Source organism: Nicotiana tabacum, chromosome 15 (genome assembly GCF_000715075.1).
Source record: "Nicotiana tabacum cultivar K326 chromosome 15, ASM71507v2, whole genome shotgun sequence".
Classification (NCBI taxonomy): Eukaryota; Viridiplantae; Streptophyta; class Magnoliopsida; order Solanales; family Solanaceae; genus Nicotiana; species Nicotiana tabacum.
The window spans coordinates 82,503,324-82,529,705 of NC_134094.1; the positions used below are offsets into that span (position 1 = coordinate 82,503,324).

Genomic DNA, 26,382 nt, shown 5'->3' on the forward strand with positions numbered 1-26,382 from the left:
CAAGCCTATGGTGCATCATTTGTGGCATATGAATGTTATTTATGAGAGCGAGTAAATTTTTCCTATATTGAGTTCCTACGTTCTTAAAATTCATTGTGTGTGGAACTAAACTCTTTGTTGGGTGAGGGCACGTGATTCATAAAGGAAAGGAAATGTCGTTGACCTACATGTTAGAGTAAGTAAGTGAATTGTGAATAAGACATGGTATTTATGAGTCAAATCTTGAGGTGAGGATGTTACACCTTTGTGCTTAGACTATTTTAAAGATTCTTGGTGTGATGAGTTAAGGGAATTGCTTAAAAAAGTTGTGTCTATAAGTGTAGTTTGATTGCTCGAGGACGAGCAATGTTTAAGTGTGGGGTATTGATGTGTGGCTATAATTCCATATTTTAGTATATTATTTGCCTTGCATTTTGTATGCTTTAATGATAAACTACACTTTATTTATGCGTAATAGAGTCTATTTTATGTGTAGGAGAATTGTGGATGAAAGTAGAGCAAAAGGAATAATTAAAGTATAAAGCGTGCTCGAAAACAGTTGAAAAGAAGAAAGAAAGAAATGAGCAGCGGATAAATGAGAAAGTTGGCGAAGCAAGCTTAATAGTTCGCGTGGGAGCTGGCTGAACGAGCCTTTTAGCTCGCATGGGAGCTGGCTAGGCGAGGAAGGAGGCGAGGTCCACCTTGCGTTAAGGCTGGCGACGCCAGGTCTGGGGCGAGGTCCTGCTCGCGTGAAGCCTCGCAAGGCGAGGTCTGAGGCGCGCACACTCCGAACTTTAAAGGCTTATTTCGTCTCCTGGTTTGACTAGGACTTGGCCTATGTCGTTTAGGTCTTTTCCTACACATATAAATAGACATAAATGCCACTTTTGAAGGAGCTTTGCAACCGGAGGCAAGGATAGCTCGTGAAACAACTGTCGGGAATTAGAATCATTGATTTCTACATCCTTTCATCTTTACTTTGTAATTTAATTATGCAAAACATCTGGGATATTGTTACTATGAGTATGAGTAGCTAAACTCCTAATCTATGATTTTGATGGAACCTATTGGAGGATGATTTTTCTGTTACGTTAATATAGATTTATCGTAGTATTTTCTCTATTTGTTCAACTATATTATTATTGTTGTTGATTGAAGGGCCCTCAATCGACTGTGCCTATTTAGTGTGTATTACTCGGGAGAGAGTACATATTTAGGTAATTGTTGAACAACATCACTCCTAACGTATATGAGGGATCAATACGGAGGGTTTAAAGGTGGGATTAGGGATAACGAAATCTTGGTGCGATCCGAGTGAGCCGTATTTAATGCCAGCTAGCGTAATTCGGGAGAATATGTCTAATAAATTGTGATAGTTACTCGGGAGAGAATTACAACACTCAGAGCGTTCATGATCGGTAGAGAAAACTTAGGCAAATTTATAGAAAACGTAGCGGAAAGAATTCCGACAATAAGAGAAATCATAACCTTAGATCATTCCAATTCTTGTCTACAACCCGTTCGTAGTTAGTTATTAATTATTGCATTTTCATTACGAGATATTTAGTTAGTAAACATCAAATTTGTTACTTAAATATTTCTGAAGATTGATTGCGTGAATTTGTGTGAGTCTAGTAGCTGTGTTTAATAGGTTAATTCCCTGTGGGATTCGACTCTGGATTTATTAATCGAAATATATTTATAACGATCGCTAAGTCCTTTTTACAAGGCATAGTTGGGCGTGATCAATCACCCACCCGTACGCCACCCGTAGGCCATATAGTTCACAAAGACATATTTGACAGCTGAGAAAATCATCCATATAATCCAGACAGCTCAATACACCACTCCTCCACCCAATAACTTTTAATTTTTACCCTTTTAAATATGATATGAATTCTTAACGGAATGTCGAGAATCAAAGTACAACAATTTCTTTGAGCAAAATTTAGACATTAACTTTTAACATCTTCTAAAATAGAACTTACATATTCAACTAGAAAATAGGAGTACATTTTTTTTTATCCCACCTGGCCTCCGGTTTTGACATATGGCACCGGCTAATTCAAATTCCTGCTGCATATGCCTATTTAGAGGAAACACTCTCTATCAGAACTCGTTTAATATATATCTCTACTAAGAATGAACGATCCTATTAATTCCGCCAGTTAAAAAATACATAAATCGTTGGCTACAGCTGTGTGACATCCAAAGACAAGCAGCCACCCTGTCAACTAACGGGCAGCTTCCCGGGCAGCATTAAAACCTCCAAAAAAAAACCAATAGTAGCTCATATCTTTTGATGTGGTGGGACTAACGGTCTCCCCAGGCACCACTGCCCGTAATACCACACATCTCATTCGTTATATAACCCATAACCCCACGTCCATTTATTTTTCGTCTGCTTCTCTTTAAACTTTTGCCTTCTTTTCTTCTTTCAACAATTTGTTCGTGATTTTTTTTCCTCAAAATTTTGTTAATTTCTTCAAAATTATCTCAATGGAAGCAATGCAGATGAATGTTTTCTTGGTGGTTCTCATAGTCGTGTTGGTTGCGATGTCCGGTATTCAAAATATAGTTGCAGTGGATGCGCCTGCACCTGCACCTGCTCCAGCCTCGGATGCTACAATATTTGTACCGACCGTCTTTGCTTCTCTTGTAGCTCTTGCATTTGAACTTCTCTTATGATTGAGCTAGCTTGCATGAACATCGACTAATGGAGTATATATAAAGCTCTTTGTTAGTCCAATAATATTTGATTTTATTTCGTAGATGTAATTTGTGTAGAGTTTTACGTTTTTATTAGCATTTTAATTTCAACTCAATCTTCCTGTTCCAAGATGTCTAGTTTCTTGGTGTGTTCTCATATGAGTCTGTCAGGTCATTGAGATGAGGATGTTGAGCTTCATCTATTTGTATTTTTTTTTTTGTTTTGCTTTTCATGTTTAATTCATTGGGATATTGTCACCTTGCACATATAATCTTATGTAATTTTCTACTCCTTAATTTCTTTCTTCCTTTACATCAAAAGAAAGCAAAATTGAAATTGGTGTATAACTTAAGAAAATGACTTGTTACCTTTAATTTTTACCTCCTTTTAGAACATGTTCTGATTTCCGATGCATAAATTAGTTTTTCTCACAAATAAGAGTTGAGATGACTGCTACCCTAAATTAAGTATAACAAAATGATGCTGGTGACTGAATTGAATTTAAGCATTTGATTCTTCTTAAAGTTGCTATAAAAACAGCAATACTATCCCAAAAATCTTTGTGCATGAACTTGGTGGTGGACATGATTACAAAGGAGAAAAAAGATAGCTCGAATTCTAAGATTTTTTTTTACTTAAAAGAAGTCAAAAAATTATCTGAAAAATAATTAATCATTAATCTGAAAAATAAGTCAGATAATTTACAATTGTTAGTGAAAATACGCTGAAAAGTTTTCTACGTTGTTACTCCACATAAATTAAATTTTAAAAAAATGCGATTATGATTGGGAAGATTTGGAGATTGCATTCTTTTTATGCCTCATAATTAGTCGGTGAAGTAGTTCGAAGTATGTGGGATTGCCTCTTTTTTGTCTTTATTTTTTCTTTCTATTTTTTCTCTTTCTCATTTTTTTTTCCCTTTGTTTGGTTAGGAACTTTTGTTTTTTTTCTTCTTTTCTTTAACAATATCATGAAGGTGCAAGTTGAGTGCTCTGAATGTGGTCCTTTCCACGAACGAGAAAGGGACAAATAAGAAAAAACTTACAATGTTGTATATTTATTTAATTCTAATTTTAGAATATATTGAAGATAAAGGCCCTTCCTTCAATTTTTGTATATTAATTGGAGTATATCAATTCCTTTTATTTTATATTACCTTTTTTCTTTATTTCATTGTTATGTATCGGAGATAAACTATTTATAATTTTGGACCGCGAAATGCTTGGGCATTTGCATATATACCCATTTTGGGGTCACCATTGAATTTATATCCACATTGCATAAAACTTTACAAAGTGTACCCGTTCGAATCTAAAATAGTTTAATCTCTTCAATGCAACTTCAGAAATCAAATCTGAAATTCTACTATCTTTCAACTGCAACTTAAGAAATTCAAATTTAAGTAGTTCAAGCTCTTCAAAACTGTTACGACCCAAAATCCTAAATTGTCGTGATGACACCTATCTCGATACTAGGCAAGCCCACAACCTCAATAAACCACAGTTTTTTTTTTAAGTTTGAAAATATAATATTTAAACACAATCCACAAGTCTCGCAAATACCGATACACACACTCCCAAAATCTGGTGTCACTGAGTACATGAGCATCTATTCATTACAAGTCTGGAAAATGTAGTCTATAATAATCTGAGATCAAATACAATAAATAAAAGGATAGGGAAGGAGAGATAAGGTCTGCGGAACATGACAGCTACCTCTGAATCTCCGAAAAATCGACTGTGTGAAAGAATCAACACCCACTGTATCCGGGATCACCTGGATCTGCACACGAAGTGCAGGGTGTAGTATGAGTACAACCAACTCAGTAAGTAACAATAATAAATAAAGAACTGAAAGTAGTAACGAGATTCTCAGCTAAGTCCAAATACAGTACTTTCCAATATAAAAGGGTAGGCATGCTCTCAAGTTCAACATTTAAGATTTCACTGAAATTTCATATCAAGTTTAACCGAAACAGAAAATAATATTTTTCCGAAATTTCCAAAAATAGTGATATATGATAGCTGAAATGCAGCAAATAATGAAATCAATGTATCCTCTCAGAGTAATAGTCACTCAGTCCTCTCATTCACTCCAACCTCACCGTCACTCTTTCCGCACAGTCACTCTTTCCTCACAGTCACTCATCACTCGGCACTCAGCACTCGCACTCGGCACTCGCACTCAGTAGGTACCTGCGCTCACTGGGGGTGTGTGCAGGCTCCGGAGGGGCTCCTTCAGCCCAAGTGCTATATCAAGCCAATCATGGCATAAATTAATAAAAACATGCTGCGGCGTACATCCCGATCCATAAATATCCTCACAATTAGGCCCTCGGCCTTACTCAGTCATCAACCTCTCCGGTCTCTCGGGCTCTTAGAAATCATGATAATCAGCCCAAAATTGATAATATGATATTTTAATAAATAGTAACAGAGACTGAGATATGATATGAAATGAATAAATATGACTGAGTGTGAAATTTTAATTTGAACATATAATTCAACCACAGAAATGACCCCAGTGGGTACCAATAATAACATCATATGTCTAAGCATGATTTTTAATACGAGTCTCAGCTCAATTTTCTCTAACACGTAGAGAATGTACGGATATCAACAGATAATTCAACTACACAGTCCCATGGAATTTGACCAAGTCACAATTACTACAGTACACGCCCACACGCCCACACGCCCATTACCTAGCATGTGCGTCACCTCAAAACCAATCACATAATACATAATTCGGGGTTTCATACCCTCAAGACCAAATTTAAAACTGTTACTTACCTCAAGCCGTGTAATTCTTTATTCTGCAATGTCTTTTCCTCGTGAATTGGCCTCCAAATACCTCGAATTTAGACGCAAATAATTCAATTCAGTCAATAAATTTTATTGAAATTAATTCCATAAGAAAATACTAATTTTCCAACAAAATCCGAAATTTAGCTCAAAAATCGCTTGTGGGGCCCACGTCTCGGAATCCAACAAAAGTTACAAAATCCGAAAGTCCATTCAACCATGAGTCTAACCATACCAATTTTATCAAAATTCGACCTCAACTCGACCCTCAAATCTTCAAATTAAACCAAGAGGGTTTTCTAAATTTTCCAACTTAATTCACCCATTAAATGCTAAAAACAACTATGGATTTGGGTAATTTAACCAATATTGAGTTAAAAATACTTACCCCTTTATTTTCTCTAAAAATCTCCCGAAAATCGCCTTTATCCGAGCTCCAAATGGTAAAAATAAAAAATGGGACGAAGTCCCATTTTCAGAACTTAAACTCTCTGCCCAGTCATTTGCTCTACGCGATCGCAGACAACCACACGCGATCGCGAAGCACAAATGTCCACTGTCTATATTTATTCCTACGCGATCGCAGATTTTTCCACGCGATCGTAAAGCTCACTCTCACAGGCCTACGCGATCGCGGACTCGTCCACACGATCGCGAAGCACAAAACGCGTGACCTCTACTTCTACTCCACTTACTCTACGCGAACACGGCCTTCTTCACGCGTTCGCGAATAACAAACTCGCACAGCTACGCGATCGCGTCCCTCTTCACGCGAGCATGAAGAACAAAATCATAACTGCCTCAAACAAGCCTACGCGATCGCGGACATTCTCATGTGATCGCGTAGAAGGAAACTAGTGACAGAAAACCAACATTCTTCAGCTGGAATGCCAAGTCCAAAATTGATCCGTTAACCATCCGAAACTCACCCGAGGCCCCCGGGACCTCAACCAAACATACTGTCAAGTCCCATAATATCATACGAACTTAGTCGAACCCTCAAATTACCTCAAACAACACTAAAACCACGAATCATACCCCAATTCAAGCCTAATGAACTTTGAAATTTTAAGTTTCCACAAACGATGCCGGAACCTATCAAATCAAGTCCGATTGACCTCAAATTTTGCACACAAGTCATAAATGACATAACGGACCTATTAAATTTTTTAGAATCAGATTTTGACCCCGATATAAAAAAGTTAACCCCGGTCAAACTTTCCAAAAATTTGACTTTCTCCATTTCAAGCCTAATTCCACTACGGAGCTCCAAATAATTTTTCAGACACGCTTTTAAGTCTAAAATTACCATACGGGGCTATTGAAATTATCAGAATTAGATTCTGAGGTCGTTTACACATAAGTCAATATTCTATCAACTTTTTCAACTTAAGTTTTCAATTAATATACTAAGTGTCTTATTTCACTCTGAAATCCTTCCGGACCCGAACCAACTAACTCGGTAAGTCATAAAATAATTGTAAAGCATAAATTGAGCAGTAAATGGGGGAACAGGGTTATAATACTCAAAACGATCGGCCGGATCATTACATTTCTCCATCTTAAACAAACGTCCGTCCTCGAACGGGTTTAGAATCATACATGGAGTCTCAAATATGTGTGGATATTTGCTCTACATCTCCTGTTCAATCTCCCAAGTAGCTTCTCCGACTGGCTGGCCTCTCCACTGTACCTTCACTGATGCTATGTTCTTTAGCCTCAACTTTCAAACCTGCCGGTCTAAAATAGCCATCGACTCCACATCAAGTCAAATTACCGTTCAACTGCACTGTACTGAAATCCAGAATATGAGACGGATCCCCGACATACTTTCGGAGCATGGATACATGGAATACTAGATGAACACCTGATAAACTAGGTGGCAAGGCAAGTTCATAAGCCACATCTCCAATTTTCTTAAGTATCTCAAAAAGCCTAATATACCGATGGCTCAACTTGCCCTTCTTCCCGAACCTCAACACACCCTTCATGGGTGAAATATTGAGCAGAACCTTTTTCCCAACCATGTAAGCAACATCACGGACCTTCCGGTCGGCATAAGTCTTCTGTCTAGACTGCACCGTGTGAAGCCGCTCCTAATTCAATTTAACCTTCTCCAAAGCATCCTGAACCAAATCAGTACCCAATAGCCTAGCCTCACCCGGCTCAAACCAACCCACCGGAGACCGACACCGTCTCCCATATAAAGCTTCATACGGAGCCATCTGAATGCTCGATTGGTAGCTATTATTGTAAGCAAACTCTGCCAGTGGCAGAAATTGATCCCAAGAACCTCCAAAATCAATGACACAAGCGCATAGCATATCTTCCCATATCTGAATAGTGCACTCGGACTGTCCGTCCTTCTGAGGGTGAAATGTTGTACTCAACTGAACCTGTGTGCCCAATTCTCGCTGTACTGTTCTCCAAAACTGTGATGTAAATTACGTGCCCCGATATGATATGATGGACACTGGCACACCGTGTAGGTGAACAATCTCACGGATATAAATCTCAGCCAACCACTCCGAAGAATAATTAGTACCAACTGGAATAAAATGCACAGATTTGGTCAATCGATCCACAATCACCCAAACAACATCAAACTTACTCAAAGTCTGTGGGAGCCCAACTACGAAGTCCATGGTGATACGCTCTCATTTCCACTCCGGAATTTCAAGTATCTGAAGTAATACTCCCGGTCTCTGATGCTCGTACTTTACCTGTTGACAATTAAAACACCGAGCTACAAACCTAACTATATCCTTTTTCATTCGACTCCACCAATAGTGCCGCCTCAAATCCTGATACATCTTCGCGGCACTTGGATGAATGGAGTACCGCGAAATGTGAGCTTCCTGGAGAGTCAACTCACGCAAACCATCTACATTAGGCACACATAGCCTGCCCTGCATCCGTTCACCGTGCTGAACCGTGTACTTAAGGACAAGAAGATGGGGATCATCATACTGGCGCTCTCTGATGCGATCATATAAAGAAGACAGAGAAACCACACAAGCCAAAACTCGATTCGGCTCGGAAACATCCAATCTAACAAACTGGCTGGCCAAGGACTAAACATCCAAGGCTAAAGGCCTATCTGTTACCGGTAAGTATGCTAAGCTTCCCAAACTTTCCGCCTTATGACTCAAGGCATCGGCTACCACATTGGCCTTTCCGGGATGATAGAGAAAGGTGATATCATAATTCTTAAGCAACTCTAACCACCTTCGCTGCCACAAATTAAGATCCTTTTGTTTAAATAGATGTTGTAGACTCTGGTGATCAGTATAAACCTCACAATGGACACCATACAAGTAATGCCACCAAATTTTCAAGGCATGAACAATAGCTGTTAATTCAAAGTCGTGGGCCAGATAATTCTTCTCATGTACCTTTAACTGTCTGGATGCATAGGCAATCACCTTACCATCTTGCATAAGCACTGTGCTGAGACCAATACGTGATGCGTCACAATACACAGTCTAAGACCCTGAACCTGTATGCAACACCAATACTGGAGTTGTAGTCAAATCTATCTTGAGCTTCTGAAAGCTCTCTTCACATTCATCCGACCACTTGAACGGAGCACCTTTCTGGGTCAATTTAGTCGTAGGCGATGCAATAGACGAGAAATCTTCCACGAAGCGACGATAATAACCGGCCAAGCCGAGAAAACTTCGAATCTCAGTAACTGAAGATGGCCTGGGCCAACTCTGAACTGCCTCTATTTTCTTCGGATCCACCTTAATCCCTTCACTGGACACTATGTGTCCCAATAATGCCACCGAGCTAAGCCAGAACTCATACTTAAAGAATTTGGCATAAAATTTCTCCTCTCTCAGCCTCTGCAATACAATACCCAAGTGTTGTGCATGCTCCTCCTGGCTACATGAGTACACCAGGATATCATCAATAAATACCACGACAAATGAGTCAAGATACGACTGAAATACACTATTCATCAAGTGCATAAATGATGTTGGGGCATTGGTTAACCCAAAAGATATCACAAGAAATTCAGAATGGCCATAACGAGTCCTGAATGTCGTCTTTAGAATATCTGAATCCCGAATTTTTAACTGGTGATACCCCGATCTCAAGTTAATTTTGGAGAATACCCTCGCTCCCTGAAGTTGGTCAAACAAATCATCAATACGTGGCAAAGGATATTCGTTCTTGATTGTAACTTTATTCAGTTATCTGTAATCAATGCACATTCGTATAATACTATCTTTCTTTTTCACAAACAAAACTGGTGCACCACAAGGTGACACACTAGCTCTAATAAACCCTTTATCAATGAGTTCCTGAAGTTGCTCTTTCAATTCTTTTAACTTAGTTGGTGCCATATGATACGGAGGAATAGAAATGGGTTGAGTGCCCGGCACCAAGTCAATACCAAAATCAATATCTCTGTCGGGTGGCATACACGACAGGTCTGCAGGAAATACATTCGGAAAGTCTCGTACTACCGGTACTGAATCAATAGTAGGGGTATCTGCATCAACATTTCTCACAAAGGCCAAATATGACAAATACCCCTTCCCCACCATACGTTGGGCCTTCAAATAAGAAATTACCCTGCTAGGAACAAAATCTAGAGAACCTCTCCATTTAACCTTTGGCAACCCCGACATCGTCAACGTCACGGTTTTTGCGTGTCAATCTAGAATAGCATGACATGGAGACAACCAATCCATACCCAAAATTACATCAAAATCAACCATACCGAGTAATAAAAGATCAACTATAATCTCCAGTTCCCCAATAGTTACCACACACGATTGATACTCACGGTTCGCAGTAATAATATCGCCCACTGACATAGATACACGAATAGGTGAAACTAAGGACTCACGAGGCATATCCAAATAACGAGCAAAATACGATGATACATATGAATAAGTGGAACCAGGGTCAAATAATATAGAAGACTCCTTGTGGCACACTGAAACAATACATGTGATCACTGCATCTGAAGAAACAAAATCTGGCCTGGTAGAAAAAGCATAGAATCAGGCCTGACCGCTACCTGATCGGCCTCCCCCTCTTAGGAGACCCCTAGCTGACTGACCCCCACCCCGAGCTAGCTGGGTGGGTGGTGAAGTAACTGGTGCTGAAGTGGTAGTTTGACTTCTCTGCTGCACTGGACCTCCCCAGCGACGAGGACATTATCTCCACATATGCCCAAATTTCCCGCACTCAAAGCAGCTCCCCGATACTGGTGGTGGTGCTGACTGAATCGGGCCCCGAGAACCAGAATAACTGCTAGAAGCACCCGGTTCAAATGAACCCTGAATTGAAGGAGCACGGGACGAACTCTGGGCTGGCAGGGCACTGAGAGATGACTGACCCTGATGAGAACTATATAAACCCTGGCTGGATGATGCACCATGGTGAACTGGATGACCCGTCTGAGCGTGTCTGTAAGGACGACTCCTACCGCGGTAAAACTGACCCCCGGGAGGAACACCGCTAAAATCACCTGGACCACAAGGCCTCTTAACCTCCTTCTCTCCACACTCTTGGCTACGGACCATCTCTATCTGCAGAGCAATGTCAACTACCTCATCAAACGTAGCACCAGATACTCTCTCCCGAGTCACAAGTAATCGTAGCTGATATATGAGGCAATCAATGAACCTCCTAATCCTCTTCTTATCAGTGGGAACCAACCAAATTGCATGACGAGCCAACTCAAAAAATCTCATCTCGTACTGTGTCACAGACATACCATCCTGACGTAACTCCTCAAACTGTCTGTGCAGCTCCTCTCTGCGAGACTGCGGCACAAACTTCTCCAAAAAGAGAACGGAGAATTCCTGCCATGTAAGTGGTACAACACCGACCGACCTGCACCTCTCATAAGTCTCCCACCATCTGAAGGCAGCTCCAGAAAACTGAAAAGTAGTGAACGAGACCCCACTGGTCTTCAAAATACCCGCTGTCCGAAACATCCGCTGACACTTATAGATGAAATACTAAATGAGGATAACCAATCAATTAAAAATTGTACAAAGTGAGGGATAGAGATAATGTGTGGATATATTTGAATTAGTTTCAGTTTATACTTTGGATGAATTCAAAATCACAATTTAGTATTAAATAAATATTATTTTGATTATATATAGTAGAATGCTAAGGAAAAAATAATTAAAATATCACAATAGAAAAATATACAAAAGGCGGATATAAATAGAGTGAGGATATCTATGCTTTGATTTGATCTTAAAATAAAATAAAGTAACTAAAGAATACTTAAAAATACTATTGATTAGTTACCAAAAAATAAATACTATTGATAAATTTAGACTATTTAAGAACAGTGATCAATTAAATTTTAAGAGTAAGAAAAATATATTTCTATTTGCATTATAAATAAAAACAAGAAAAATATATTTCTATTTGCATTATAAATAAAAACAATAAACAATAATACTAAGTCAAATGGCAAGTTAATAAAAAGTTACATCACAATGTAATAATTCTAAGTATGAATAATGTAATAATGATAAACAATGAACTAAAAAGAGGAAAAATTAAAAAAATAAATAGATTGTAAAAATATAGAAGGATAAGTCTTATTTAAATTTGAGATGAGAAAGAATTTTTTGAATTATGATAAGAAAAGTCATACATACAATGGACAACACTACGTAAATAAAATCCCAACAAATAAAGTAAAAAATATCAGAAAATAAAAAAGATTCAAGAAAACAAATAAATACTAAATAAAATATAGGAATTAAATATTTTAAAATCAAAATTTAAATTTTATGTTGCAAATGAGTTGAATTCTTATTATATATAATACAAACTTTAAATATTCAAAATATTCATAGACTTTTTAACTTGATAGTAAAGGCATTCAAATTCGTAATTTAGTATTGAATATTGATATTGTTTAAATTATAGATGAAACACTAAACGAGGATAACCAATCAATTTAAAATTGTACAAAGCGAGGGATAGAGATAATATGTGGATATTTATAATTTGAATTAGATTAAAAATAAATAAAGTAAGTTTAAAAGTAATATTGATACATTTAGACAAATGGAATAAATTCTTTAAGAATATATATATATATATATATATATATATATATATATATATATATATATATATATATATATATATTACAAAAAGAGCAATTGACAAAAAATAAGTCAAGTGACGAGCTAATAAAATGTTATATAGCAAATAAAAATAATATTGAATATAATAGATTATGTAATAAAGAAAAATGAAGAACTAAAAAATTATTCGATAATTGTATAGATCTTTTTCTAATTTCGTAAGATTCTTAGGTATGTTTCATTGGATAACAAGAAGGTAGTTAGAATCTAATTCAAGCAATATGATATAATGAGTTAGCTCACATAATATGATTATCAATACTAGTTTATCATATTATATCAGGTTGTGTCTTATGTTTAACTCGTTATACTTAATATGAGACTTTGAGGATATTATCGACATAGACAAAACTCTTGGGGCCATATCACATCAAAGACCAAACTTTATGGACAAACAAGTGAATTATATACTCCAGGCTCCGCTGATGAAACCCTAAACCCCCTCCTTAAAATATCACGTTGTACCCACCATTCAGCAGCAATATCCATTATTAGTTTCACTTTGCCCTCTTCTTCTTCTGTTCTTTTCTTCTTCTTTTTTATCTCTATGTAAGGAATTTGCAGTATGTTCTATGGACTAATAATTGTTGTTACCAAATGCCTCTTTGAGTAGCCATATGGACTAATTTTAGCTATTTCATATTTGGCTTAGTTAGGGGGCAAAGACTAAACTTTTTTGATGCAAAGATTCAATCTTTGGATCTTTAAAACTAAGGCCTTTTGAAGGGACACTTTGTTCTTCTTCATCAATTGTCCTATAAGCATCTTTTGAACACTCTGTTTAACCCCCTCTTCAAATCTTTTGTGTATCTATCATTGTTTTTAAATGAAATCCAAAAGGGTATATGAATTGATTGTTTTTGCCTCAAGAATTCCCGAATGAGTTATTGAAAAAGTCATTCGGTTCAGACAGGGGCATATAGTAATAGAGAAGCAAATATTTGAGCTGAAAAGTATCAAAGATTGGTTCTTTAATGAATTAGTTTGAGGGGTTTGAACTATTTCATTCCTCTCTTATGTTCCTTTTCTATAGGTTCTTTCAAACATTCAATATTTATTAATTTATTATTGACAAAGTCCTAAATTTAAAGTTCATTTCTTTGATAAAATTTGTTTTAAAACTTTTTTGTTTTGCTACATAATGAGGCAGATGATGATTTATAATTATTTGGTCTGATCAATCTGTGATGATCCAAAATTCGAGCTTTTTAAAACTGATGCCTCCAGTTACTTTAAGTATAATTGTGGTTCTTTCTTGTTCTGTATTTTACCCGTTTCAATAATTTGCTTTGCTCGTTGTAAAGCTAATTTGCAATTTAGTTGGTTTTGGTATAATCTGTGACTAAACCTGATAAAGTGGAGAAGAATTGCAGTTATTTAGCTAACACGGATTTCTCTGTCATAAAAAACTAATTTGCAATGTAATACTCTTATTATTAGTGTTGGAAAAGTTTGCAATATTTATTACCTCTACCACTTGACTGCAAGTTGCAAATAATCAGTAGTACTAATTTGTAGATCACTAGTCACTGTTTAAATAAATACTACTATCATTTATATTGAATGGTTGAATCAGTTCAATCAGTCCCTTCCTCTAGTGACTTTGATAATAACACAAGTAAAATAAAATATATATAAAACTTGTTAAACTTCTTGATTTATCAGTTTATCCTTAATAGCATAGTCTGGATTGGAATGTAATTCATCTTTAATAACAACATTCCTAATCCATAGAAGTATTCAAAATTATCTCACTGTAATACATGCATCATTTCTTATTTAGATGGTGCACCTCTAAAGTGACAATAAAATATCTACTCAATATTGTTTGAAACATCAGTTTATTTTTTATAGTGTATTGCATACTCCAAATAGAAATGTAATTTACTTTTAACAGCTATAATAATTCTCCATAGATAAATAAAAAATTCATTATCAAATATCATAATTTCTTTATTTTAAAATGCCATAGTGAAAAAGTGTTTCTTTCATTTTTTGTAGCTCACGGTTAACTGTCAGTAGTGAACCTAACTTAAAAGATGAAACTAATAATTTGCTCTAATCAATTAGAAAATATGAATAGCTTAAGAATCTTTTGTATTGTCAATACATAGTTCTTTATATGCGTAAGTCAATGCTTATCCATTGTAAATTAAGCATACGTATGTAAATTACAGTGCTTAGCAATTGCAAAAACTAACACTAGTTAGTGTGTTCCAGAACACGAACAAAGCCAAACACAAATAAAAAGCACATGAAATTCACCACAAAATATTACATTCATGTCATAGTATTGTCTTTCTTTAAATATGAGCCAAACTCCAATTTCTTCAGAATAAACAACCTTATTATAATCTCGTGGAATTTGGGAATATGCATATACAACATATATCTAATGATCCTTGTCTATATACTAGAATCTAATGAAACATAAAAGGTTCGACGAGGCTGATAAATATTCTGGAACGTTGCTTTAAAGAGCATCATAGTAACCTCCAACTGTTATGTGTGCTCTTGTAACTGGAACTCCTCTCACTGCTGCAATTGCTTCATTATTCAATTTGGTTGCATGATGAACTACTTGCTTGATCCTCTGCAATCCCAAATAAAATTTAATTAAAAAAAAGATTCTTGGATAAGATTCACCAAATATTAGTTTTAGAAAAAAAAATCAAGAATAAGAGTGTCACATGAGTTTTAATAGTGTGATTATCTAATTTAAAAGTTAATGTTGCTATAAAGAAAAAGGACAGTTCGATATACTAAGTTTTTGCTATGTACTAGATCCGAGAAAGGGTTAGACCATAATATGTAGTCTTACCCTGTTTTTATGTAAGAAGCTATTTTTAGGACGCACATCTATGTCTTGTAAGAAAGCAACAACTTTATTAGTTACGCCGCATATTACTTAATTATGTCTCATCACCTTGGGACACTGAAATTTGATAAAATGGTCATGTAATTCAACATAAAAGTCCTAGTTTCAAGTTACAACAGTCAATCTTAGCTAAAGATCTTTATTTGTGTTAAAATATGTGATCTATCTCATGGGAAAATTTAATTCTTAGAGACACGTCTTTTATTAATTAATTATATCATGTCTTAACAAAGAATATGATTTTTTAAAATAAGTGAAGACCAAACCTTGTCATTAGAAAAGATTTGAAACCGACGCTTCTGCTGATTTTGCTTATTGTTTTGGTGATTGCCCATAAAGATGATGCAAATAGTAGCAGCAGCAAAAGAGCAAATAGCACCAATTCCATTCAAACTCTTGTTCAACAGGTTTATTCCAGCACTATTGTTGTCTTCCCTATTCTCTGCTTCCATGCCAATTTTGTTGATCACCATCTCTTTATCAACCTCCAGCACTTCTGCTTGTTCCTCAAACTGAAAAGGGTCTGCATCAACTTGCGACAAAAGGGTCTTGTTATTGGACTTTGGTGAGTCTAGTTTCATGTTTTCCTTCATTTTCTTGAAGAAAACTTGTGATGAGACTTGGTCAGCTTCCATCATACTGTTGTCACAAATGTTTTTTGATGGTAATATGTTTTTGATGGTAATAACCTCATGATCATTAGTGGTTTCTTGAAAACTTGGTTCCAGCTGAATTGGAAAAGGTACTATTTGAGGATGCTCTGTTGAGTCGACAAATTGGGATGATTTTGGACAAGGGCAAATGAAATAATTCATGTTGAAATCATTGTTGGTATATTTTCTTGAAAAAACCATCTTGCCTCCATCATCATCAGGAAGAAGCTCCCAATCTTCAAGATCCATATTTTCCTTTCTAATGAAGAGATTAGTGGGTTGATATAGCTCTGAGATTCTGATTCTTTGGTTGTTGAATTATTGGAGTCAGAGAGCGTAGCTTTCATATATGCAAAACACACCCCATTTCCATTTGGGGAGTGAAGGTTCAACTTTGCCTTGATGAGGTTGTGATGGATATTTTTTCCACTAGTCTAATTATTGAATACCGACTGATTCAAATTCATATTACGTAGAGATAGCAATCCCTAATTAGATTTTTTCACCATACTTCTTGGCGTACTGAAATTATTATTACGGTCCAGAGGGACCCACGTAGAAAGAATCCTCTTTTGTTGGGCTATTGGATATTTCTTTTGATTATCATTTGGATTTTTCAAATCTTGATTTCATTACTGTAATAGTTTAATGTCACTTTGGATTAAAAAAAAACCCATAGTATGCGCCAACTTTGATCCATTCGTAGTTCTATAGTAAAAAGTCGTAGCCAAGGAGATTCATATCTAGTGTAACCCCGCTCATTTAATGGAACCTTTTTGTATTTTCTGTTCCAAATAGCAAACTCAAAGGGATTATTTTAGGATTTAACTTTTTTTTTTTTTTTTTTAATTAAGAAATGAGAGAACAGTACGTACAGAAGAAAAGAAAGAAAAAAAGTATAGATTGCTTGTGGGAGTTCCCTTTGAATGAGCATTGATCGTGACATCTTCCCTTTGATATTGAAACACTACAGAAGAATCCACGATTAGGTATCTTGATTGGAAGTTTATCTGATAGCAACTAAATTATAATATAATAAAAGCCTTTAAATGTTGATAAATTTAGGACCCTACTCTAGTACATTCTATTCAATTCTATAGGCACTCTTTATAACAGTGGCATATGCACAACTTTGAACTAGTAGTATCTCGTTTATTGTTACAATTTGTCTTGTAAGAGAGTTAGAATTTTTGTGATAATTTCCAGATTTTTTATTTTATTCTAAATTAATTTACTTTGTATTATTTTCAAACGGTTTAAACTTATTGTAGACGTGCATACTATATTTAACAAAAAAAATATTATTTACAACAGTATGTAACTCAGTAAGGAGAATATTTTGTAAAATAGTATCATGAGACACTAGTAAAAGTGTCTCCGCCACTGCTTCATAAAGACTCCAAATTATGCTTCTTCCTTTTTTCTTCTCTATTTTTCTAACATTGAAATTTTTTAAAGCCAAACCCCTCGATTCGCACATGAATTTAAAGTTGCAAAAGTAAGTGAGAACGAAATTCGCAGGAAAATAAAATAAAATAAATCCTTGCAATATTTATTTGAAAGGAGAAAGAAATATTAAATCAAAAGATATTAATAGTATAGTTGGCCAATATGAAGTACTCTCTAAAGGAGAAGCTTAAACTCAACTAATGGGATATTTGCATTCAATCAGTGTGTGGAGATGCCCGAATTATATAGGATTAACCTCGACCGATTAATTCCACAAGAAAGATGGGAGTAAATTTAAATTTTTTACAACTCCCTAATTTTCAGTTCTAACGAAAATGGAAGTGCAAAAAGGAATAAATGCACATTTAGTACTATCGCGTTCAGAACGAACTAGCTAGAAATCCTTTTGTCATCATAGAACAAGCAACGAACAGGTCCAAAAGGAGATAGATTGACGCATATTTTAACTTACATATGGAATGCCAAAATAGCACTAAGTATACGTGGTCGTCAAGTAATAAAGTAGTGAGTAAAGTATGGTCCTACGGAGATTTATGATTAACTTTTGACTTGTTCAAACTCAAATAACTTATCGATTCAAGAGATTTCTCACAAAATGTGTAAGTGACTTATTTACTACCTAAGAAACTATCAAGCAATGAAATAAATCGAAATCAACCACAATACTTAAGCAATTTCAAATAAAAATCAGTAGGAGAGGATATTCCGGGGTCACAGGCTAGCTAACAATCTTATTGCGTTCTTGGGTTAAAATAACTAATTTATTTATTTGGATTGTTGATTGACAGGGTTGATATTACTCATAAGAATCTGTCGAGTTCTTACTCGCCTATTCAAGCTAACTTAATGCATATATGTCTATGGAATTAAGATTAACAAGAATGCATTTACACTTTCCTGTATTTCAACCAAGCAAGGCAATTAGGTATATTTCTATCCTAATTGCGAATCCGTTCCCCGATGCCCGGGTTCAAGAACTTGCTCTATTGAATTTTATATGCAATCTAGAATTTTCACTTTCGAGTTCAACTCTAGATTCGTAGATACTATTTCACTGTTAGCTACTCAGCAAAATAATTAAAAATAGAATTAAATAAATAACCCAATATGATAAAATCAAACTCGTCAATTTAAACTTCAAACGTCAACATTCATGTAGCACCCATGACCCCAGAACAATAGGGTTTTTAGCCACTCATATTCATACAATCATCAAAACTAATATTTTCAAACATAAAATCAATGAATACTAGAAGAAGAATGGAAAATTGATCAAATTCGTGCTCCCGAGTGTTTCGTACTTTTGTTTCTCTCTCAAACTCACGTCTTCCTCCTCAAAATAGGTTTAGGTTGGCTTTTATATGAGTTGGGGGCATCTTGGGGTCGAAATAACCGAGTCCCGGTCGAAATAGCACATGTTCAAGTTTTGAGCGTCCAGGGCAACGTGGGGCACTGGCGCTCAACTTTTCAGCATTCTGTTTTGTGCGCCACAGGTAGCGCCCCACGCTGCATGTGGCGCTCAACTGGGCCATTTCGCCTTTTCTTCCAATTTTTACTCCAATTTGTGCACTTTCATCCCAAATCATATCTGAATGATTCCTACACATAGAAATATCACAAATTAGCACAAATCATTATATTATACATCCGAAATTTACGGGACATGAGCACAATGTGAGGTAATATACATCAAAATATGCATATATTAAGCCGAATATCAACACCCCACATTTAGACTCTTGCTCGTCCTTGAGCAATGGAATTATATTAATACCCCAAAACGTACCTATCACTATGAAAGATCACTTCACAATTAATTCAATCACACACTCTACATTTTGACTATGGTCGATATCGGCAATTAAGCATGTACACACGAATTTCACATTCTTCCCATTTTTTAAACTAGTCCAAGTATACACAATGCTATTCAACCAACTCAAGCAACCTCTCCACAACCACCCTACCTCAAAAGACGACTCGATACCACTAAGCATCCTCAAGTCATGCACTCACCCAACAAGAGAAGTGTACAACATCACCAATCCGTCATGAGACCAAGTGCCCTCACCACAAGCAAAATAGTGAATATAAAAGTAGCCCATACATTCAAATATGCCATTGAACATAAATTGAGGACATCACACAATTGAACAAAATTCACTCACTCTTACAGAATTCATGTGCATCCCGTGGTCGTACCATAAGCTTACCCGTAGTGTACATCTTTACTAATCTAAGTTAGCCAAATCTAGGATTAATTAGGACTTTAAGGTTGTAATGTAGGCTAAGGGACATGTATAATACATTTATGAATAGCGACTAACCCTCCTAAGCACTTTAATACACTACACTCAAACATCGAGCACATTTTCTTTTCAACCAATTCACTTGTCATACACCATATATAACATACCCATTTTTAATTAAGCACCTATATATTCCCACTAGCACGAATTCGAAGGATTGGGAAGTGTGTGTTTTTCTACATTATTTGAACTACTATTTTTTTTCTCTTTCTCCTTTTTTTCTTCTTTTCTCTACATACTCCATACATTAAGGTTCATCGGCTAGTGACCTTTTTATTTCTTCAAAATTTTAGTGCATCTTAAGGGCCCTTCCATGGTTCCACTCGAAAGTCACTCCTTAATCTAACCTTACTTCTTTTAGCGACTAAGTCCATTGGGATGTAAAGGTTCAACAAGCTCAAATTAAGAATAAAATAAGGATACAACTTGTAGAGTGAGTGCCAAAGAAAAGGTCTATAGGCTCAAAGGGGCTAGCAACGATTTTTTTTTTATTTGTGAGTGATAAATACCTCTATAGTCAACCAAGAAACACCTACGTCATCTCCTAGACTAGCGTTACTTAATGATTTCGCTTTGATTAACACACATGGCAAGTTCTAGACTACTCGAGATAGCACAGAATATCACCAATCCTTACACACACATAGCACATAAATCAATCAAGACGGTTCTGTTCGACTCTCAAGTCAAGCAAGCACAACGAGTTGAGAACTTTTAAGAAATGATGCACTAGGTGGCATACAAGTCAACCAACTGAGAACAAGGCATCAAAGAGTAGGCTACTTACTTTACTTGGGCATTACAATTCAAATCAAATATTTAGGAAGACAGATCGCATGCCATAGCTTAATATGCCAACACCAAACATGTCAATATGTACCTCAAAGCAGCTCAGTTTTCTCCCTATCCTACTCCTAAAAAAATTAAATAATAAAACAAACACACCCGGTTCGAGCTACACCCTTGGAAAAGAATCGGCGTCCAAAGAAAAACCAAGGGATACTACCTAACTATCATAAAAAGAATGAAATAAAATCTTTTTAGTATTTTTAATCGGATTTTAATCTCTCAAGAAAATTGTCCAACCGATCTATCGTCGGAAAAAGTCTGAGCTTTTTCTGATTTATTTTTCATTTTACTAGCTAATTAGACTATGTGAGTTCTAAACTAAGCTAACAAATAAAAAATAAAAACAATAACAATAAAAATCTTATACAATTACAAGTCAGGAAGTATTACCCCACCCCACACATAAACAATACATAGTCCCTGATGCATAACAAATTCAAAACAAAGTAAGGTGTAAAGAAAGAACTCCCTGCTAATTGGAGTCCGCCTCCTCAGGATGCCCACCAGCCGTGGCTATGGGCTCATCATCATCATCTGCTCCTAGGGGCACCAAAGCCATGGGCCCCGTGACTTTATTATCCATCTCATCCTCATCATCGGATCCTTTGTATGTGTTCTCGTCCTCAGATGGGTAAATAGGACTGCCCGGTGCAATGCCCAACATCTCCTTGGAAGAACTGGAGAGATCATTGCGCAACTGCATGCGCTCCTCATCCGAGACCCCTAGCCTGCACATTATCACATTGAGGGAACTATAAAGATTCCTGTTGAAGTTTTCATCCCTCTCATTCCTCGCAACCTGACTTAGCTTTGATGCGGAATCTAGCAAGGATGTAATGTCTAGCAATGCCTTTGGTGCCTCCACTACCTCATCATAGCCAGGGTACTCAGGTACCCCACATGATAGCATGTAATATATCAGGAGGTTGCCAAAGAAGAACCTTTTGATCCTTTGCCCAAAACAAGTGCGGGCCATCTCCCTGAGCATGATCTCACCCATATTTCGCCCAGTCATTAGAAAGAAAATCACACACACTCGAGCTCGAGTGCATTCACTGTTATGCTCGAGGGGCATCAATCTAGCCTGCACGAAATTTTGCCATACCTTAGCCATCTTGTTGAAGTCAAAATGGAGCATCTCAAGGTGGGCATCTCCCTTAGTCCGTGTCCACTTGGCATTAGAATCAACTCCACAAAGAGTGTGATGTATTGTCCGGTAGCACGGGTTTTTGACGAACTTTTGGAGCCTCCGTGGATTCGAGTTATCAACTCCCAAAAATGCACATAAGGATCTCCTATCCAGTGGTATATCCTTCCCCTGGACATATGATCGGAAAAAGTCCGCATTCCAATTGGCGTATAGCTCGCGCACCATGCTCAAATTTGCAGAAGATCCCTCACCTTGTTTGCATTTTTTGGGAGGGGGCAGTAGTGGAGGACTTTTCCACCTCTTTGCCTTTTGCGGCACTGTCACGAGCCATAGCAACCTACACACGACAAACACAAATGTGAGAATGGATCAAGAAATTCTCCCAAGGTCATTGTGAGAAGCCAAGATGATCCCACACTTAAAATCGAAGTCTATGTATAATCTACTCACAAGAGTGGTTCAAAGTGCACCAATGTTTCATCATAAGGTGATAGGTCCTCAAGACTTCCCATGCCACAATTCAAGTAGTCGAACATGGCCATAACTTAACCGTAGTGCAAGCAAGCAATGCTAAAATTCACATTACTACACTAATATAGTACACTAACTACTATTTATAAAAATTTACAACAAGATACACTACCCCCAAACACCCCACACTTCGCCCAACATCATATACATCTACACTCGGCTACTCAGAATTTACCGGTGTTCAATTCACTCTTTTAGGCATTTGAGCAAACACCTTGTGGGCATCAATTTTGCTTCTCTTATTTCAATAATGGCGGAGCAAGGTGGCCCTCCCAAATTTAAATGAAGTAGAGGGAATTTTAGTTTACTACTTCAAATACAACTTCACAACCAATATTGACAACTAATTTCGTGCACAATAGGACCACCCACCATAACAATAAAATATGTCAAGGAGACCTAGAGGATTGGGGGTCTTTTGAGAATGGAGGTCATGACAAGGGGATGCGGAACATACCTTTTAGTCTTGAGAAGAAAGCGAACAACAAATTTTTGAGGACTTTGAGAACGTGAGAGACAAAGAGGGCAGAAGAGAGAGGAGCAGTCCGGAGGGGGAGGGGGCATCATGTGAGAGAGAGGGGGTGGGGTTTTGGGTTAGAGTCAATTTAATTTGGTTGGGAGAATGGTTTAGGTAATTGGTATAGGTGATTATGTGTGTGTATATGGGTAGTTGGGTCGGGTTATATGGGTCGGATTAACTTAAAAAAATTATAAAAAAATGATAATTAAAAAAAAAAAATTTCCACCTTACCTGACCCCCCAGCACAGCGCCCCACGCTGGGCTTGGCGCTGGGGGTTGTGATGTTTCTGTAAATTGTGCCCCAGGCAGCGTGGGACGCTGGCCTGGGCGCTCGTTCGCATTTTTTTAATTAAAATATAAACAACCCTTAACCCGAGCATTCAATACATACATTATACACTCTCCACCCCATTTCCGCCTATGATTTCTATAACTACAAAGAAAACAACAAAAATAACTAGTCTACTCTCACTAAAAGAAAACAAAAAGTTAAGCTACGAAAGCATTAAAAATTGGATTGCCTCCCAATAAGCGTCTAATTTAACGTCGCGACACGACTCAACATGTTTTCAAGCATCATCCAAGTCCACCGAGGTCTTGTGATGTGCAATGTCACCACCCCACTTATGTTTTACTCGCTGCCCATTTACCAAGAAGGTATCACTTGAGCTCGTATCACGCAATTCCATCGCTCCATGAGTCCTCACACTTACCACAATGAAAGGACCTGCCCATCGAGACTTAAGCTTTCCGGGGAAAAGCTTCAACCTCGAATTAAACAAGAGAACTTCTTGACCTGGCTCAAACTCGTGATGATGGATGTGCTTGTCTTTATACAATTTGGCATTTTCGTACGCGTGCAATCGAAACTCATCAAGCTCGTTGAGTTGTAACAACCTCTTATCGCCGGCTAAGTCCATATCCATATTTAGCTTTGTAATAGCCCAATAGGTTTTGTGTTGAAGCTCGATGGGCAAGTGGAACGCCTTCCCATAAACCAACTTATACGGAGAAGTACCTATGGGGGTCTTGTATGCAGTTCGATATGCCCATAATGCGTCGTCCAGCTTTTCGGCCCAGTCCTTCCTATTTCCACTTACCGTTTTCTCCAGAATCTGCTTCACCTCTCTGTTTGACACTTTCACTTGACCACTCGTTTGGGGGTGATAGGCGGTGGCAACCTTGTGCTTAACTCCATAATTTGCTAGAACATTATTCAACAATTTGTTATAGAAGTGAGTTCCTCCGTCACTTATCAACACTCTTAGAGTCCCAAAGCATGTGGAGATGTGCTTCTTTACAAAGTTTACCACTACCTTTGCGTCATTAGTAGGAAGGGCAATGGCCTCAACCCACTTAGACACATAGTCGACCGCCACCAAGATGTACTTGTGATCATTAGAGTATGGGAACGGTCCCATGAAATCAATCCCCCAAACATCAAAGAGCTCTACTGCCAGAATATTTTGCAAAGGCATCTCGTGCTTCTTCGTGATTACTCCAGTTCTTTGGCACCTGTCACACTTTTTAACAAAGGCGTGCGCATCCTTAAACAATTTTGTCCAATAAAAACCCGATTGCAGTACTTTTTGGGTGGTTCTATCCCCACCGTGATGACCTCCATATGGAGAAGCATGACAGTCATGCAATATTGCATTCATCTCCCCCTCAGGGACAAAGTTTACCACTACCTTTGCGTCATTAGTAGGAAGGGCAATGGCCTCAACCCACTTAGACACATAGTTGACCACCACCAAGATGTACTTGTGACCATTAGAGTATGGGAACGGTCCCATGAAATCAATCCCCCAAACATCAAAGAGCTCTACTGCCAGAATATTTTGCAAAGGCATCTCGTGCTTCTTCGTGATTACTCCAGTTCTTTGGCACCTGTCACACTTTTTAACAAAGGCGTGCGCATCCTTAAACAATTTTGTCCAATAAAAACCCGATTGCAGTACTTTTTGGGTGGTTCTATCCCCACGGTGATGACCTCCATATGGAGAAGCATGACAGTTATGCAATATTGCATTCATCTCCCCCTCAGGGACAAAGTTTACCACTACCTTTGCGTCATTAGTAGGAAGGGCAATGGCCTCAACCCACTTAGACACATAGTTGACCACCACCAAGATATACTTGTGACTATTAGAGTATGGGAACAGTCCCATGAAATCAATCCCCCAAACATCAAAGAGCTCTACTGCCAGAATATTTTGCAAAGGCATCTCGTGCTTCTTCGTGATTGCTCCGGTTCTTTGGCACCTGTCACACTTTTTAACAAAGGCGTGCGCATCCTTAACAATTTTGTCCAATAGAAACCTGATTGCAGTACTTTTTGGGTGGTTCTATCCCCACCGTGATGACCTCCATATGGTGAAGCATGACAGTCATGCAATATTGCATTCATCTTCCCCTCAGTGACACACCTTCGTACCAACTGATCTGTGCACTACTTATATATGAATGACTCATCCCCACATGTAGAGCCTCACAACATGTAGAAACCCTCTTCTATTATCGGGTGTCAATTCTGGTAGTGTCAGCCCACTTGCAATAAAATTCACGTAATCTGCAAACTACGGGGCTTCACTTGAGGTGATTGCCAATAACTGCTCATCCAGAAATGTCTCCTTAATCGAACCTCCCTCAGCCACATGGTTCTGATTTTTTAATCTGGACAAGTGATCAACCACTTGGTTCTCTGTTCCTTTTTTATCTCGGATCTCCAAGTCAAATTCTTGCAAGAGGAGAACCTATCGAATTAGTCTCGGCTTGGTGTTTCTCTTTTCAAACAAGTACCTTATAGCTGAGTGATCTGTGTAGACGATGACTTTGGTTCCCACTAGATAGGATCTGAACTTGTCAAACGCCCACACCACTGCAAGCAACTATTTTTCAGTAACAATGTAGTTCATCTGGGATGGATTGAGAGTTTTGCTCGCGTAATAAATGGAGTGAAATATTTTCTCCCTCATCTGCCCCAGAACAGCTCCAATTTCTATGTCATTCGCATCGCACATCAACTTAAATGGCTGCGCCTAATCCGAGGCAATGATAATTGGCGCAATCACCAATCTTCCCTTCAGCTCCTCAAATGCTTTCTGACATGCATCATCAAACTTGAAGGGGATATCTTTCTCAAGAAGCCTGCACAGAGGAGAAGAAAGTTTTGAAAAATCTTTAATGAAACGACGATAAAAACCTGCATAGCCCAAGAAACTGCGAATGCTCTTGACGGACGTCTGTGGGGGCAATATTTCAATCGCCTCCACCTTTGCTTTGTCCACCTGCAAACCATTTTTGGACACTTTGTGCCCCAAGACTATACCTTCTCGTACCATGAAATGGTACTTTTTCCAGTTTAGCACCAAGTTTGTCTCTTCA

At 37.5% G+C, this 26,382-nt stretch overlaps 1 protein-coding gene and 2 non-coding genes across 3 annotated transcripts; 2 read left to right on the forward strand and 1 right to left on the reverse strand.

Annotated features, from left to right (window-relative positions):
- The first annotated feature begins 13,276 nt into the window (after positions 1–13,276).
- LOC142170062 (small nucleolar RNA U19) lies at positions 13,277–13,413 on the forward strand. The gene has a single exon (XR_012699675.1). It is a non-coding gene; the product is annotated as a small nucleolar RNA U19 (small nucleolar RNA).
- Positions 13,414–13,779: 366 nt separating this feature from the next.
- Positions 13,780–13,859, forward strand: LOC142170106 (small nucleolar RNA SNORD36). Its single transcript, XR_012699691.1, has one exon. It is a non-coding gene; the product is annotated as a small nucleolar RNA SNORD36 (small nucleolar RNA).
- Positions 13,860–14,895: 1,036 nt separating this feature from the next.
- LOC107797772 (uncharacterized) lies at positions 14,896–16,625 on the reverse strand. Its single transcript, XM_016620697.2, has 2 exons — positions 15,780–16,625; positions 14,896–15,228 (listed from the first exon to the last, which is right to left on the reverse strand). Exons 1-2 carry the CDS (start codon positions 16,413–16,415, stop codon positions 15,109–15,111), a joined length of 756 nt encoding a protein of 251 aa, XP_016476183.1. The 5' UTR covers positions 16,416–16,625; the 3' UTR covers positions 14,896–15,108.
- Between the last annotated feature and the right edge of the window lie 9,757 nt (positions 16,626–26,382).